Source organism: Octopus bimaculoides, chromosome 8 (assembly GCF_046866305.1).
Source record: "Octopus bimaculoides isolate indiv1 chromosome 8, ASM4686630v1, whole genome shotgun sequence".
Lineage (NCBI taxonomy): Eukaryota > Metazoa > Mollusca > Cephalopoda > Octopoda > Octopodidae > Octopus > Octopus bimaculoides.
In genome coordinates, this window is record NC_142935.1 from 94,590,251 (window position 1) to 94,605,853 (window position 15,603).

Below are 15,603 nucleotides of genomic sequence, written 5' to 3' on the forward strand. Positions count from 1 at the left end.
TATATACGTGTGTGCGCGAGTATGTATTGGTGTGTGTGTGTGTGTGTGTGTGCGTGTGTGTGTGTGTGTATGACTGTTGAAGTTGTGTTTGGAAACTGTGAATAAGGTGCAAGATTCGAGTGCTTATCGGTAACTTTTTGTCTTTTTTCTCCTCGTCTTCTAATAGTAATTATCCAACTTCCTAGGCTCTTCTCACAGCTATCCCGCATTCAAAAACTATACGGGTATTTTCAAAAATTTCCATTTAATGAATAATGCTTTTAAATTGCGTATACATTAATAGCGAATTAAAACTTAAAAGAGAAAGTGAGACTTTGCAAATGAAAATGAAATACTCCGCAGTGAATGCAATGAATATTTAAATTTGTGATGAATTGGACGCAGTGAATATTTAAACTTGCGAGAAACCGGAGTTAAAATTTTTTTTTAAATTCGAGAAATCGAAATATAGGAAATATAGGAAATTTCTTAGAACATTAATATATAAAAATTCTTCCAGACGGTCAACCCTTTAATAATTGCTTGTTTTTAGTACTTTTAGGAATTGTTACATACCTAATTAATAAGTAGCTTTCTCCATTATAGTATAGATATCGTTGCAAATTTTGGAACAAGGCCAGCAATTTCGAGGGAAAAGGGTGAGTTGATTACATGGACTCCATCCTCCATTGTTCAACACCTACATATTTTATCGACCCCCGAAAGCATGAAAAGTAAAGTAGATCTTAACGGCATTTGAACTCAGAACTTAAAGACAGGATAAATGCCGTGAAGTATTTTATCAGGCCTTCTAACGACTCTGCGAGTTTATTGCCTTCGTATTGTTAGTAATTTATCCTTCTAGCATTTAAACCAGCCATATCTAGCCAAAATAGTGTACCTGTTGCATGTTCAAACCGGCCAGAAATCAAATTCTCAAGGCTACGAGATAATACATAAATTCAAAGCAATAAGAAGAAAGAGGCATTACATTTGACAGAGTAATTTGAATGCTTTAGGATTAAATATAGAATATTTATTATAGCTTTGGATACAGAAACTTTTGATAACGATACCAAGTTCATTCACTTTCAAAAAGTGTTGTAATTGCTCTTAGAAACCTTTAATGAATCACAGAAGAAACGTGATTAAAACTTAAAAAAAGAAAGTGAGATTTTGTCAACGTTTGCTTGTTTAGACAACCGAAAGTAACAGCGACGACGACAACAACCACAGCAACAACGAAGTGATTATGAAATCAATGAAATTTTAATCTGAATAAGCAAGCTCAGCCAAATGTAGCATTCCCGGTCATATTCCCTGTCAACACTGTCATACTTGCATTTTTATCTCCTGTATGCACAGAACTAGTTTGGAACACTATTACTCCATAGGACAAGAGTGTCCCAGATATCTGGAAAAAGAAGAGAACAAAATAAGAGAGGCAGAACAAGTTCAGATTAGCAGTCAAAAGTCATTTCATATTCTATTTAATAGCAAAATAAATATTCTGGGGTCATTGTACAGTATTTGTTGATAATTCTACAGTATGTACAGGTCAGCGTAGATGATATGATAGTCACTCTAGATTAGAGTTCGTATTGTACAGTAACTGGTGATCAGTAGAGTATTTGGTAGTCAGTGTTAATTATTTAGTGGTGAGTTTAGGTACTAATTGGTTAAATCAAATTATTTGGTCGTCGGCTTAGATTATTTGCAAAATAATTTAGTCAGAGTATGACATTAAAAATATGAGAAAATTAGTCAACATTAATTAGCATGCAAGGAATTAAATAACATGCATAGAATTTTTAAACAATTATTTATTAAGAATTAAATTAACAAATTTTTCTAAGTATTGATTTATCAACTATTGAGCTTTGTAACTATTGACTGCCTAAACCAGAGCTCCTCAACTATTGAACGCTTTTGGTTTCTATTTTACTCAGGTGGACCCGCTCATAGCCTTTCGATGTTTAAAAACGTCCCTTTATATTTTTATAATTAAATATTGTTAGGAACTGTATAAATAAATTGTTAAAACATTTTATGCTTAGTAGAAGTATAACCAAATTATTGTGCGTTCATTTTGTCTTCAAAATCTTATATGGACCCCTAAGAGCCATACGGATTCCGAAGGGTTATATGGACCACGTTTGAGAACCACTGGTCCAAACTATTCATTTCTTCTGTATTGGATTGTCTTAATATTGATTTGTCTAACAACTATATACGGAAAAATCATCATTATTAATGGTTAGGACTTCTCACTTGCGAATAGTATATTAAAGTCTAAAGCAGAGGTTCCCAACTACCGGACTCGAACCAGGCGGGTTTTGACTGCTATTTCTAAATTTTCAGTATGTTGGAGAAGCAACTCAATGCTAATCCCTGTATATTTATGATTATATATATATATATATATATATATATATATATATATATATATATATATATATATATATATATATTAGTTTATGTATATATTAATATTATCTCAGTTATTAAAACTTTCGATAAATTAAATACGTCAATAGTTACCTTCTAACGGTCACTGACCATGTAACATATCTGCTCGTAATTTACCCCATCATTTCGTTTTTGTCTTGCTATTACATGTTTTATTATGAACTCCCTGAAGAGAAATAAATGAGGAACCCCAACAGCTCTTTCTTCTTTGTGAAAGAACTCTCATTTATTTCGAAACACGTGTAGGAATTAAAGGAACTTTTATTGACATGCGTTTTGCTCCATTTATATATATATATATATATATATATATATATATATATATATATATATATATATATATATATATATATATATATATATATACTAGCCTAAAAGCCGCACGCCGTGCGGACATTTGCGCTGGCTCCTGCTGGGGGTTAATTGAAGAGCTAAATATTATCACTATAATACGTCTATTATGACTATATGTCCCGGTAGTGTTTGATCAGAGGTTAAAGACAGGTGAGAATTAATTCTGTAAATGCAATCATTCTATTGTTCCAGTCCCAGTTTGATTTCCAACTGTTGGCCAATTTGTACCAAATTTCTTATCTCAACGTTGTTAAGTTAATGAAGCGAATGACATTTATCTCCCCTTGATCTCTGACGTCATCTGACAAACGCCAACTAAGATGGCATTAACCAGCCAAGCTTTACTTGCTAGAAATAGCAACACACATGCTTCTAAATCAGATCCCAGTGGTGGATATCCAAGAATCAAATGAAGGGCAGATTTTCAATCCCGGGATCCTCCTGATTCCCAAAAGGTATAATATGCCTATGTAGAGCAAATGTGGACTCACATACTCGTTTAGTATATATATATATATATATATAGTACAATATGTATATGCATGTACTATATATATATGTATAGGCGCGTGGCTTAGTGGTTAGGGCATTCGGCTCACGATCGCAAGGTTGTGAGTTCATTTCCTGGTGACACTTTGTGTCACACTGAATCTCCCTGAGAACTACGTTAAGAGTACACGAGTCTGTGGAGTGCTCAGCCACTTGCACGTTAATTTCACAAGCAAGCTATTTCGTTGATCGCATCAGCTGGGACCCTCATCGTCGTAACCGACGGATTGCTCACACACACACACACACACACACACACACACACACACACACACACACACACATATATATATATATATATATATATATATATATATATATATATTATGAATATGATTTTTCCGGTCGCTGGAAACATTGTCTCTCATGAAACCGGTTTCTAGTACAAAAACTCTTTGAGGACCGCTAGTCTAAAACTCCTAACTACATTTACAAGAAGTAGACCGATAGATTAAAAAGAACTTATTGCTGACTGAAATCTTACAAAAAAGAATTTAAATGTTCAAAATCCAGTCATGTTAGTTCAAAAATATTAAAGAAGAAACTAAATTTGTGAATCCAGCAAACTTGTTTTTTCCTCAATAATTATTTCGTTGTATTTACATTAATAACTCTTTTGTATTTACATTAGCAGCTCTTTTAAATTATCAGAATTTCTAGATTCTAAACAGAAAACTTAAAGAGTTGTTTCTTACCATAAGTATTGTTGAAGAGTCGATATTGAACATTTTGGCGGCAGTGAGATAGCTTGGATTGGAGACTCTTGCGAAGAATAGAGAAATCTAGAATTTTTTTTTTTAACAGATGAAAAAAAAAAGTTGAGATTATTTGTAAGTAAAGTTATATTTCATATAAGATGAGCAAGCTCACGATTAGAACTCCGTATGTATTGCTCTGCAGAATAGAGAAACGTAGGAAAATAAAAATAGCTGCTAATATTTTGGTTATGAACTATGGCGGTGATCTGGCAGAGTCGTTAGCACGCCGTGCAAAATACATAGCAGCATTTCGTCCGTCTTTACCTTCTGGGTTCAAATGCTGCCGAGGTGGGCTTTGCCTTTCATCCTTTCGGGGTTAATAAAATAAGTATCAGTTGAGCACTGAGATCGATGCAATTGATTTACCACTCTCCAAAAATTACTGGCCTTGTGCTAAAATTTAAAACCAATATTTTTCTTGGCAAAATAATTGCTTCTAATTTATGTTCAAGGCCTGCAATTTTGAAGTTAATTGTTACCGTCGACTTCAATACCAGACTGATCCTTTCTTTTAACATTTCCGAAAGGATGAATGAAAAAGTTGGCGCCGGTAAGATTTTAACTCAGAGTACCGGAATAAATACCTCAAAACATTCTTCCAACGCCCTCTTTGCTAAGCAAAATGATATTAAACATTATAAAGAGTATTTTCAGGTAAGACAAAATCGATGAATAGAAATAGATTAGAACCCTAAATCTACTGTTTTGAAATATAGTCGTTTCTGTTAGGTTGGAGCCAAAGTTAATACCGTTTTTCAACAAGTAGCATTTGCCATATCTGATAGGACTGTTCGCAAATGGTTCGCTACGTCTAGGAGTTAAAAACTTTGACCTGGAAGGCTGTGAACGTTTCGGCAGTCGTTGATGATGACCAAACAGAAACTCTTATCAAAAATAATCCCGATCACACATCACGAGACAGTATTCCAGGGGTTGCGAGTGTCCAGCCTTGCAGCCAGGCACTTAATTTGCATAATACTCTCCTGTGGTTTCTCCGTTTTCTCTTGCAACAAATTGCAAGAAAAACGTAAATATTTTCTTAAGAAAAAGGGGAAATAATATATCGTGATATCTGGCTAACCCCAGAAGAATACTTTAACAAATCGATTTGCAACCAACAATAGCTAAGTGCGAAAACTGGTAGTCGTGAAAGTGCATCCTATCGAATGCCTTTGATCACACGTGCTTGAGAAAATTACATTAACAAAGCGATTTGCAAATGACATTTGTCATAAATTCAGTTGTGAATATTATTTAACGACAATTTTTAAAATTTACTTAAACGGCTGATTGCGATATCTTTGTTATCTGTTCATTTTGGGAAAAGGGTATCTTTATTAAAGACCTATTAATTGTAAAAAAATATATAAAGTAAATGTGAAATTAACGTTGTGATATCAATTTGAATATTATGTAATTGTGCGTAACAGATATTTTTAACCATTTTTTGTATGTTAATCTAGCCTAGCTTAAAGCCTACCGTTAGATTAGGGAATTTGAAACCAGTAGCCATCGCGTCGTTATGCATATGTTTCCAGTTTAAAAAATTTTTTTTTTTATCAATAGTATTATTATTACTCTTATTCTTGGATTTATCGGTATTATCGTCAGTGCGTTAGGTTCCCGCTTTTCTTCCAGTCGACTTTATTCATAATTTTATTTCCTTTTTTAGATTATAATTTAATCATATTAACCCTTCATCAAATAAAAAAAAATGGAATGATGATTATATGCGTTTTGGTTTCATTTGTACGGGGAAATTGAGGGTTTGTAAAAGCCACAGTGCATGCTTTGTGATATTGTGTTTTCCAACGCAAATTTGAAGCCGTCTAAGCTGCAAGAACACTTCAATAACTGGCAAAGCAGAGCCGATACTTTAGGCCATGATGTTGAATCGTTGAAAGCTAGAAGAGCCCGTTTTGATTCTCGAGCAACCCTTCCAAAATTACGTTCTGTATCTGCTAATAAACCGCTGCTTCATACTAAGTAGCCGAGTCCAAGAGGTCCCATACAATTTCAGAAGAACTTATCAAACCATGTGCATTAGGAATGGTAACACCTGTTCTGGGAAAAGAAGCAAGAAAGGTGGAACGTGACTATGATTTGCTTGGAGAATTGGAATCACAAGACTTCAATGAAATGCTAGCTTATTTGACAAACATTTTCAACCGTATGAATGATCTGAGTCTATCTTTTCAAGGAAAAAAAACATAAATATATTGAAATGCTGTGAAAACGCTTTCAAAGAAAAGTTAGCTCTTTGGTGTCGACGAGTGAAAAGAGGGAATCTTTCAAGTTTTCCATCACTTGAAGAAACGATCGATAATGAATCTATATATAATTCCTAGTGTATGTGAAGAAACTGTGGCTCATTTGGAAATGTTGTCAAAGTCGTTTGACGATTATTTTGCGGCAGGAAAACTGGAAACTTCTGAAGAACAAAGGAGAAAACTGATTCGAAGACTACAGATCCAAGCCATCACTGGAACTGTAAAGATCTGTAAAACTTTCCAGAAATTTATCATGCAAGCATATACGAGCATATCTATACGTGCAACTATATGCATGAGAATACATACATAAAATAAAACATAGAAATCTGCACGTATACATACATACATACATACATACAATGAAAACAAAATAACTCACCCTTGTCATTGTGTCTTGGCTGTGCTCTTTATTGAGACTCAGTCTGTATAAATACTCGACGGGTTCTTCAACCTGAAACAAGGAAAGAATAGAAAGAACAACAAATTTTTGATGGGTTCTAGTTTTTAATACAGTTGTCGTCGTTGTCATCGCTGCTGCTTCTGTTGTTGTTGTTATTGTTGTTGTTGTCGTTGTTGGTGATGTTACGGCTATTGCTTAGCTATACATCGACCCAGAACTAACTAATTTATGCTCAAATGTATACCAAACTGACTAAACCGTCTCTCAAATAGCTTGACTGTGATTTGAGGGAAATTTAACCACTATCTTATCATAAAGCTCCCAGGATTGGCTTGGATTGTTGTTGTTGTTGTTTTAGCCCACGGTCAGCCCAGATTTAGCAGATTTATGATTAAAAACGTTCCATCCAGGAGCACCATATACTTTTAAGAACATTCTAAAGGCAATAGAACATGTGGGTCTTATAATTTTTCAAGACGGATTCAGTTCTTGGATAAGACGAAATGTTGTGCCCTTGAGCAAGGCCCATCATTTCACGTGACTTCAATAGAATCCTAATGTAACAGGTGTGATTATTGAACAAGACAGCATGTTGTACCCTTGAGCGAAGCATATCATTTCACGTTATACGAAACTCCCATCTGAAAACGAGTGCCAGCTGACTGTTGGTGCAACCTTTGCTCCCTCCAGCTATCACGCCTTCCATGCTTTACTGGGCTAAGGGTGAGAGGTTTTAAACATTATCTACGTCTACTCGCGACCCTAAAAGCACCAAATGTAACAAGCGATAGCATGGTACATGCTTCCATGTTATGCTCGATTGTGATTAACGGTTTATCTTTTAAAGCTCTCAGTGGGTAATATACCAGCAATTTGGTTGGTCTTACCGGCAGGTGAGATGTCCACGGGGAGATTTGTTATGGGTTAATATTTTATATTGTTTGTTTTGGTTAGGGTTATATTATATATATATATATATATATATATATATATATATATATATATATATATATATATACTTTATTTAAAAGCAGCAGAAATATAACAAAAAAACCGTTACTCTGAGTTTCACGTTCCCGTTCATCGGACAGTTTTCGATGAACGGGAACGTGAAACTCAGAGTAACGGTTTTTTTGTTATATTTCTGCTGCTTTTAAATAAAGCATATTACTCTACCTCTGGTATTTGAGTACTCTTTCTTCCACCTTGTTGCACATTTCATGTGCTTACTCCGGTATATATATATATATATATATATATATATATATACACATACACACACACACACACACACACACATATATATATATATATATATATATATATATATATATATATATATATATATGTATGTATGTATGTATGTGTGTATATGTATATACGGCGGGCTTCTTCCCGCTTCTGTCTACCAAATCCACTCACAAGGTCTTGGTCAGCCTGAGGCTATAGTAGAAGACACTTGCTCAAGATGCCGCGTGTACGTGTGCACGTGTGTGTGTGTGTGTGTGTGTGTGCGTGTGTGTGTGTGTGTGTATGTGTGTGTGCGTATGTGTACGTGTGTGTGTGTGTGTGTGAGAGTATACATATACCTATTAATATGCATATAATATAGTCATATCAATTCAGAAGCATCTATACATTGAGTAATGATTAAATTTTGGGATAAAATTTTGGCTTTAAAACTAATGTTAGTAACAAATTTAAAAGTTAATATTCTGGATGTCACCTTAGATTTAAATATGAAATTCTACACAGAAAATATTATATTCCATAATCATTTGCCATACAATGTATCTAACTACTCATGTAGAAGAATTGGTAGAATTATACAAGCTAAATGTCACTCAAAAACGCTATGTTAACCTGATAAAATAGTTATTTATAGATAGAATTGACAACGATACCTCTTCATACAGAAATATTTATATACAAAATACAAGTAATATCCGATTCAAACTATAATATCACCTGGAAAAGCACTGAAAGGTGAAAACTTTACAAAATTGGTAGTAATAGATGTAGTCCACATAATTTAGATAAAAGACAGAACTAAAAAAAAAAGAAATGTTTAGCAACTAGGGATATATTTGAATGTTAAATCTGAAACGTCTGGAAAATGAAGACATGAGGATAAATTCATTTCACGTAACTGGACACACCCGTATTAAATGAGAAATTGTTTTTGTGCGCAAGTGTAATGAAATGTATGGAGCGATGAATGCATGTCTGCTGTTTTGGATTACGCATATACCCCTTTACGCCCTTATGATACTTCTATTCAAATTTATGTGAATTTTAATTTTTTTAAAAACATATAAAACTGTAACTGCGTATATCTACTTGATCCGACTGTCAGAATCTGTCGATATTTATGTAATAATTGTTTTACAACGTAATTCCAATTTTAGATATTGGTCAAATTTTCATTTGGGACCTCGCTTTAATTTATACATTTTTACCCTTTAAACATAATAGGTGAAAGTTACTAAATAAATATTTCTCATAGTGTTTTGACTTCTCCCAAACGAAATATTCTCTTTCTCTCTCTTTATATAAATATATATCTCTTTATATATATATATATATATATATATATATATATATATATATATATATATATACATACATATATATATATATATATATATATATATATATATATATATATATATATATATATATATATATATATATATATATATATATATATATGTATGTATATATATATATATATATATATATATATATATATATATATAAGGGTGATGCAAAAAAGGGGGAAAAATTTTTATTTTCAATTTTCAGGAGACACCCTCCTATTTTATTCATAGTCCTAAGAAAGCATTGTATGCGAAATTTGGGGTTAAAAAAGAGAAAATTAGAGGTTGCTACCAAACTTTAAAAGTAAAGGTATAAAAGTTTGTGCTAAAAAGTATTGTATAAAAATAAATGTATAAACGTATATTCTAGGCTATAGCATGTAGTGAGGTACGGCGTATAGCGCGTTAACTTTTTTTTATGTGGAAGTTCCCCCAGTAGGCATATCATAACTACTTATGTAATTTTTTTTTTTTTTTGTGAAGCAAGAGTAATGTTTCTTGTTTTTGTTTGAGAGTTGTATCCCTCCATCAGTCGTACATCTCTTTCCGCAATATCCTTTATCACTTTGAGCCCGTATGTGATATCTTTTGCATTCGCATAACTTTCGTCATCATTCCATTCTTCAGCAAGGCACCTCTAGGATTTCAAAGAATCTTTTTGTGTTGGCAGTAGCGAAATCCTGCCCAGCCGATTCAGAATTTATTGATGCTAGTTTGCTCGGTTTTGAGTCAACTGGTTTCTGCAGAGAATGCTTCATTTTGTTTTAATGTCTCATGCGAAACTGCCGAATCAAACAAATGCAGAAACCACAAGCTCCTCAGAGACGTACCACAATGTGTCTTAAAAACTTATTGAGTGCAGCACTTGTAATTTTGTCATCCTTTTGCTTGTAGAGCAGCAGACTTTGCACAAAATGCAAATCTGAACGGAGGGTGCACGAGGGTATGGATGCCAGGCACCACGATCTGATGTATATCGCTGCTGAAAAGCAGCAAACATCTCTCAGTTCTTTTCCCTCTCTCTCAGTTAGTTTAAACTGAGATTTAAACATCCAAATTTTAATGCAGTAAATTAGCTTGGCCATCCATCGTGCTCTGTGATAAGCTCCGGGTGCTTTAACGCTGATTCCTGACTTGGGGGTACTACCGAGGAACATGAGTGTTAACTCGAGCGATTCCTTGTAGTCACCATGAGGCTGCTGTTCATCAAGCTGAGCTTGAGCAAATTGAATGATTTCTTCAGCATCTGAAATTTTCTCTGCAATGTTAGGGTCATCTGTTGCTGTTTGGTAATTGTTCTTGTCAATTTCCACTCACTTTGCTTTGAATCTCTTAAACAGTTGTATGTCGGGGCCAGTAGAAGATGGCAAGGAGACAGAAAATGTACAATAAATACAAACTGAAAAATAAGAATATACAAAATGGTCAGTGGATGGTAGCAACCGCTAAAATGTCTTCAATGGTGCTGAAATTTTACATGTTGTTTTTGCACTAGACTAAATAAAATTAGAGGCAAATTAGATGTATGTGTGTGCACACACACACACACACACATGCGCACAAACAAACAAAAAGAACGCAGTGTGAATAACGGACAGAGTCAAAACTATTGAAAAGGTTACACGACACAACGAAAATTTTAGGAAAATAAAAATAAGAAATAAGTGGAAATTTTACCGGTGAGTGTGTTAAATTAGAAGGCCCTAAAAGAAAATGACTCTACTCAGACACAACAGAATATGCTTCAACACACGAACTCACATAAAGAATCTTGCAAACCAAATCCAAAAACGAAATATATATATATATATATATATATATATATATATATATAAACGTATGTGTGTGTGAGTGTCTGTGTCTGTGAGTGAGTGTGAGTTTGCAAATATATAAATACACACACATATAATTGTATAAATATACGTCAACATACAGCAGCTTGCAAGGTGATGCCACTATAGAGAACTGATGTTGAGAAGACGATCCGTGTTATTGCCATTAAAGCGATAAGTAATTTTCCTGTAATATCTACTTCTTTCTGAAATAGGACGTAGATCAAGACACATGCTATAATTATCAAGAGCATGAAGAGAGTGACTAAGTATATTGAGAAGTAGGTGTTGACTTGATGGAGAAGCTCCATTATCTCTTCGTATTTCTTCTGTATATGAATCAACTTACTGTCAACGTCACCAGTTGTCTGTTTTTTGTCGTCGAGGAGTTTCAGTTTTTGTGAGAGGGCATGCAACTCACAACAGATTATTTCCACGAAGAAATAAAGTAGTATATGGTCGCTGAATATTCCTGAAGCAATGAACCAGCTGAAAAGCAGGTAGTTTATTATTTCAAAAGCTGTATTCTTCCACATTGGTATATGTAATAAAGTGTTCATATTAGTCGACGCAAATTCAGTTATACTCAGTATTCCAATAGTTAACATACTCATGATTATTATAAAAGCTGAAAATACCACTGTAAATAGAACTTTCCGCTTTAATTTCCTGAAATAATTTTGCTCCGTTAAAGGTAAATAAGCCGCGAATTTCTCTTGCAATCTTCTGCCATATACGATATCGAAGATGAACCTCATATTCTGTGTTAAAATTTCCACAGTATAGAAAAGCAAAAAAACGAAAAAGACGACGAATTTTGTGGTATTCATCCCTGTGTCTAATATCATACATAAGCGCCATATATTAAATGCCAAAAATAGTAAAACGATACACTTAAGAACTTTAAACAAATTCTTTTGGCATTTGGTGAGATAACCTGACGGGTAAAATTCTTGACCGGCGAGCGCCGTAAAATGCAATGCAGGTTTAAAAACATCCATCAGACTTTCTTCATGCGAATCCTCTGTTGATCGCCCGTGGTACATGTTGGTGGAGTTACTGCAGCTGGATATATCAGCACTAGAGATGATAAAAGGAGTTAGATGACATCATTATGAATATGTATTCTTTGGCTCGTTTTATGCCATACTGCTTGGGAGAAGCTTTGTGATTATCTTGCTCCTCTAACCAGACATCAAGCAGCTATTTGCTGTAATATTGACGCTTGTGATGTAGTAATAGCTGTAGTGATGCTGCTGGTGATATCAGTAATGGTGTTGTCTATAGATGTATAGTTGTAGTCGTTACACATGTAGTGGTGGTGGTAGTGATTTCACGCTACTCTGTACCCTGGTCATAAAATATACTCATTCATTAATTATGCCACAAAATTCAAAGGAGATAATAAAAGCAGAAGAGAGAGAGAGAGAGAGAGAGAGAGAGAGAGAGAGAAAGAGAGAAAGAGAGAAACGAAAAAAGAAAGAAAGGAAAAAAGGAAATGGAATCACACAATACGAAGATTTAATGAATGTAAAGAGCGTGTATGCGTATGTATGTATTAATGTATTCATATATGGTGTGTGTGTGTGTGTGTGTGTGTGTGTGTATATATATATATATATATATATAGAGAGAGAGAGAGAGAGTTTTGGGGCGTTGTTTATAAAATAACTTGGAAGTGATGTATGCATTGTAGTGTTGAATTGTCGTTCATACTATGTGTCTGTGTTGAAGTGATGCATATATCAGACTATTGAAACGATTTATGTAAATATACCTTTGATACAAAACTCAGACGTTACACTTGCTCTCTTGGGATCTGACATTAAATACATTAGGGAATAGATGTACATTAGCAACTATTCCCCACTTCACATCCTCACACACTCATACACCCATACACACGTTTGTCGGCAACTCAATATAATATTATCGACATGTAGGTCATAGAGATAAAAATTTACTATTGACGATTTGATTTCGATTCCTTCTTGCAGCAGGATTAATATTATTCTTACTACCCTTGAAAGGGCATGACCGTCACATAATCTTATTGCTTTTACTCAGTAAATATATGTCCCTACTCCTGAATGATTCATACAATAAGATAAAGATTAGATAAAACGCTAAGAAGATTCGATACTAGCTTCGAAATACTTTCACATCTATTTGAAGAACAATCTAGGTTCTGAAATTCTGAACATCAGATTCTCAGGATTTGGCAAAAATGTATTCTTTAATTTAAAAACTAGTTTTGTTTTTAAATTTAAAACAAAAATTTTTAATAGATTCAAATATAGCATTTCAAATTTTCAAATATAGCATTTAAAAAAAAAAAAAACATTTTAAAGCATTAATAAATAAATTGGAGGATATAAATTCAGTTGACTGATGCTGTACATAAGTAGTACCTATTTCGACTTTCATTGATAAATGTACGATTAAAATTATTTAGTACATATCAGCTAGCTTGAACAATTGGTGTAACTTACATGCAGTCATGCTATCCTAAATATGACCATGCACTTGAGGCTGGGAAAATGGGGAATTGTGTATCACATGTGTGTGTGTGTGTGTATGTGTGTGAGTGTGCATGCGTGTGTGTATATGTATATATATGTATGTAGATGGTAGCGATGGTTCCCTGTAGACTGACGATCGTACGGAAGTATGTAATGTAGGCATAAAAGAAGGTCTCTTCAGAAACAGATTCAACTACCACAAGTCGTAGGAAGTGCCGCTAAGCATAGTGCCTGACGCACTAATAATAATGTATACATATCTCTCCACACACACGCATCACACAGAGAAAGAGACAGACAGAGAGAGAGTAAGCGAGAGAAAGCGAGGAAGGGACAGAGTGATACATATACATGTGTGTGTGTGTAACTTAGCGGTTCGGCAAAGGAGACCGATAGAATAAGTACTAGGCTTACAAAGAATAAGTCCTGGGAACGATTTGCTCGACTAAGGGCGGTTCTCCAGCATGGCCGCAGTGAAATAACTGAAACAAGTAAACAATTTTTGAAAAGCGACATTAACCACCATAATTGTAGATTTTTGATCTTGTTTGCAGTCAATGACTCACTATATATTCACTGTCCTCCTCTTCTCTTTATTCCGCCATAACTTCTCCATTCTCTAGCACTCTTCTCAGTAGATTCAGCTGACGAATGAATATAAACTAACGGAAGTGCATACATATTGTTTGATTCTTTGACTCCGAATCACCATGCGTTACCATTTTACCATTTTATTCTTGGTAATAGGCACATCACAATCCCCGGTGTATCATCTCCATTTAAATTGTGGGTACTTTTAGTGGACTTAAAGGCATCCACGACAGAGGTTTCTCGTGAATACACAACACCACTCGTCACACTCTCGCAAGAAAATAAAAAAGAACTAAAATCGTTACTTAATTCTCTCTCTTCTCAAATGTACAGGAACTTCGTTCCAGCCCTGACACCATTTGCTAACACAAAAACCCGCATCCTATTTTACTTCAAGACTCAGTTATTTTCATCTCTATCTATAGTTTATCTCTGCTACAAGACTACACATTTTACTCAAACTTCACTATGAGAAACGCTATCCATTTTCCCTGCCACTCAGCCACCTTTTCCAGGTATCAGTAACAGTCACTTCTCGTTCCTCTTACTCAGAGTCTCCATCCTTCCCTCGTTCTTTAAAACTTCTGGAAGCATTAGCAACTCTTCTAATATATCTCCTCCTATATCAAGGACATATGTCTCATTTGAAACTTCTCCGAAGACATTCAAAGCTCTGAATCGTCACAGAGATATTTCAAACACTCTAGATCTCGTTTTCGTATTCAAACTGAACCAGTACCAGATCACAACTGTCTATGTATTTATCTTGCGGCCGATCAATGCTTTATCGATGATACATACAACATGCACTATGTATTACATAACGTCTTCTTCCTCTGGACCATACAGTACTTTAATTCGGCTGACAGACAGGATCCCCGCTAGTTTTATGCCAATTATCATCTCAACATATGTGATTCATCCCATAAAAATAAACAGAGAGGCATGTGGCTGAAATAACCTCTAAGTCATGTTTCTCTGCATCCCAACACAGCTACAAATCAATTCCCTAATTACTACAAGTGATATACATATATATATATATATATATATATATATATATATATATATATATATATATATATATATATATATATATATATATATATATATATATATATATATATATATATATATATATATACATATAGCTGCGCTGAAGTGGTGCAGGCAAAATCAAAGCTCAAAACGATTGGAGAAAATTACCGAACTCCAAAGCTGGGACTTTTAGAACTTTTAATTTCCAATACCTATTTAGAAATTTGTTTATTTTGAA

The 15,603-nt window shown here is 34.2% G+C and overlaps 1 protein-coding gene across 4 annotated transcripts in view; it reads right to left on the reverse strand.

The window, feature by feature from the left end:
- Positions 1-993: 993 nt before the first annotated feature.
- The window catches only part of LOC106874590 (uncharacterized), a 41,288-nt gene continuing 26,678 nt past the window's right edge, over positions 994-15,603 (reverse strand). For 3 of the 4 annotated variants that reach the window (XM_014922378.3, XM_052970257.2, XM_052970256.2), the window contains exons 2-4: positions 6,762-6,833; positions 4,047-4,133; positions 994-1,393 (exon numbers count right to left, since the gene is read on the reverse strand). In XM_014922378.3, coding sequence (XP_014777864.1) covers positions 1,268-1,393; positions 4,047-4,133; positions 6,762-6,833 — 285 coding nt within the window. In that variant the 3' untranslated portion in view covers positions 994-1,267. Of the gene's footprint in view, positions 1,394-4,046; positions 4,134-6,761; positions 6,834-11,315; positions 12,612-15,603 lie in introns of those variants that run through there. The other variant, XM_014922379.3, reaches the window with a different exon arrangement.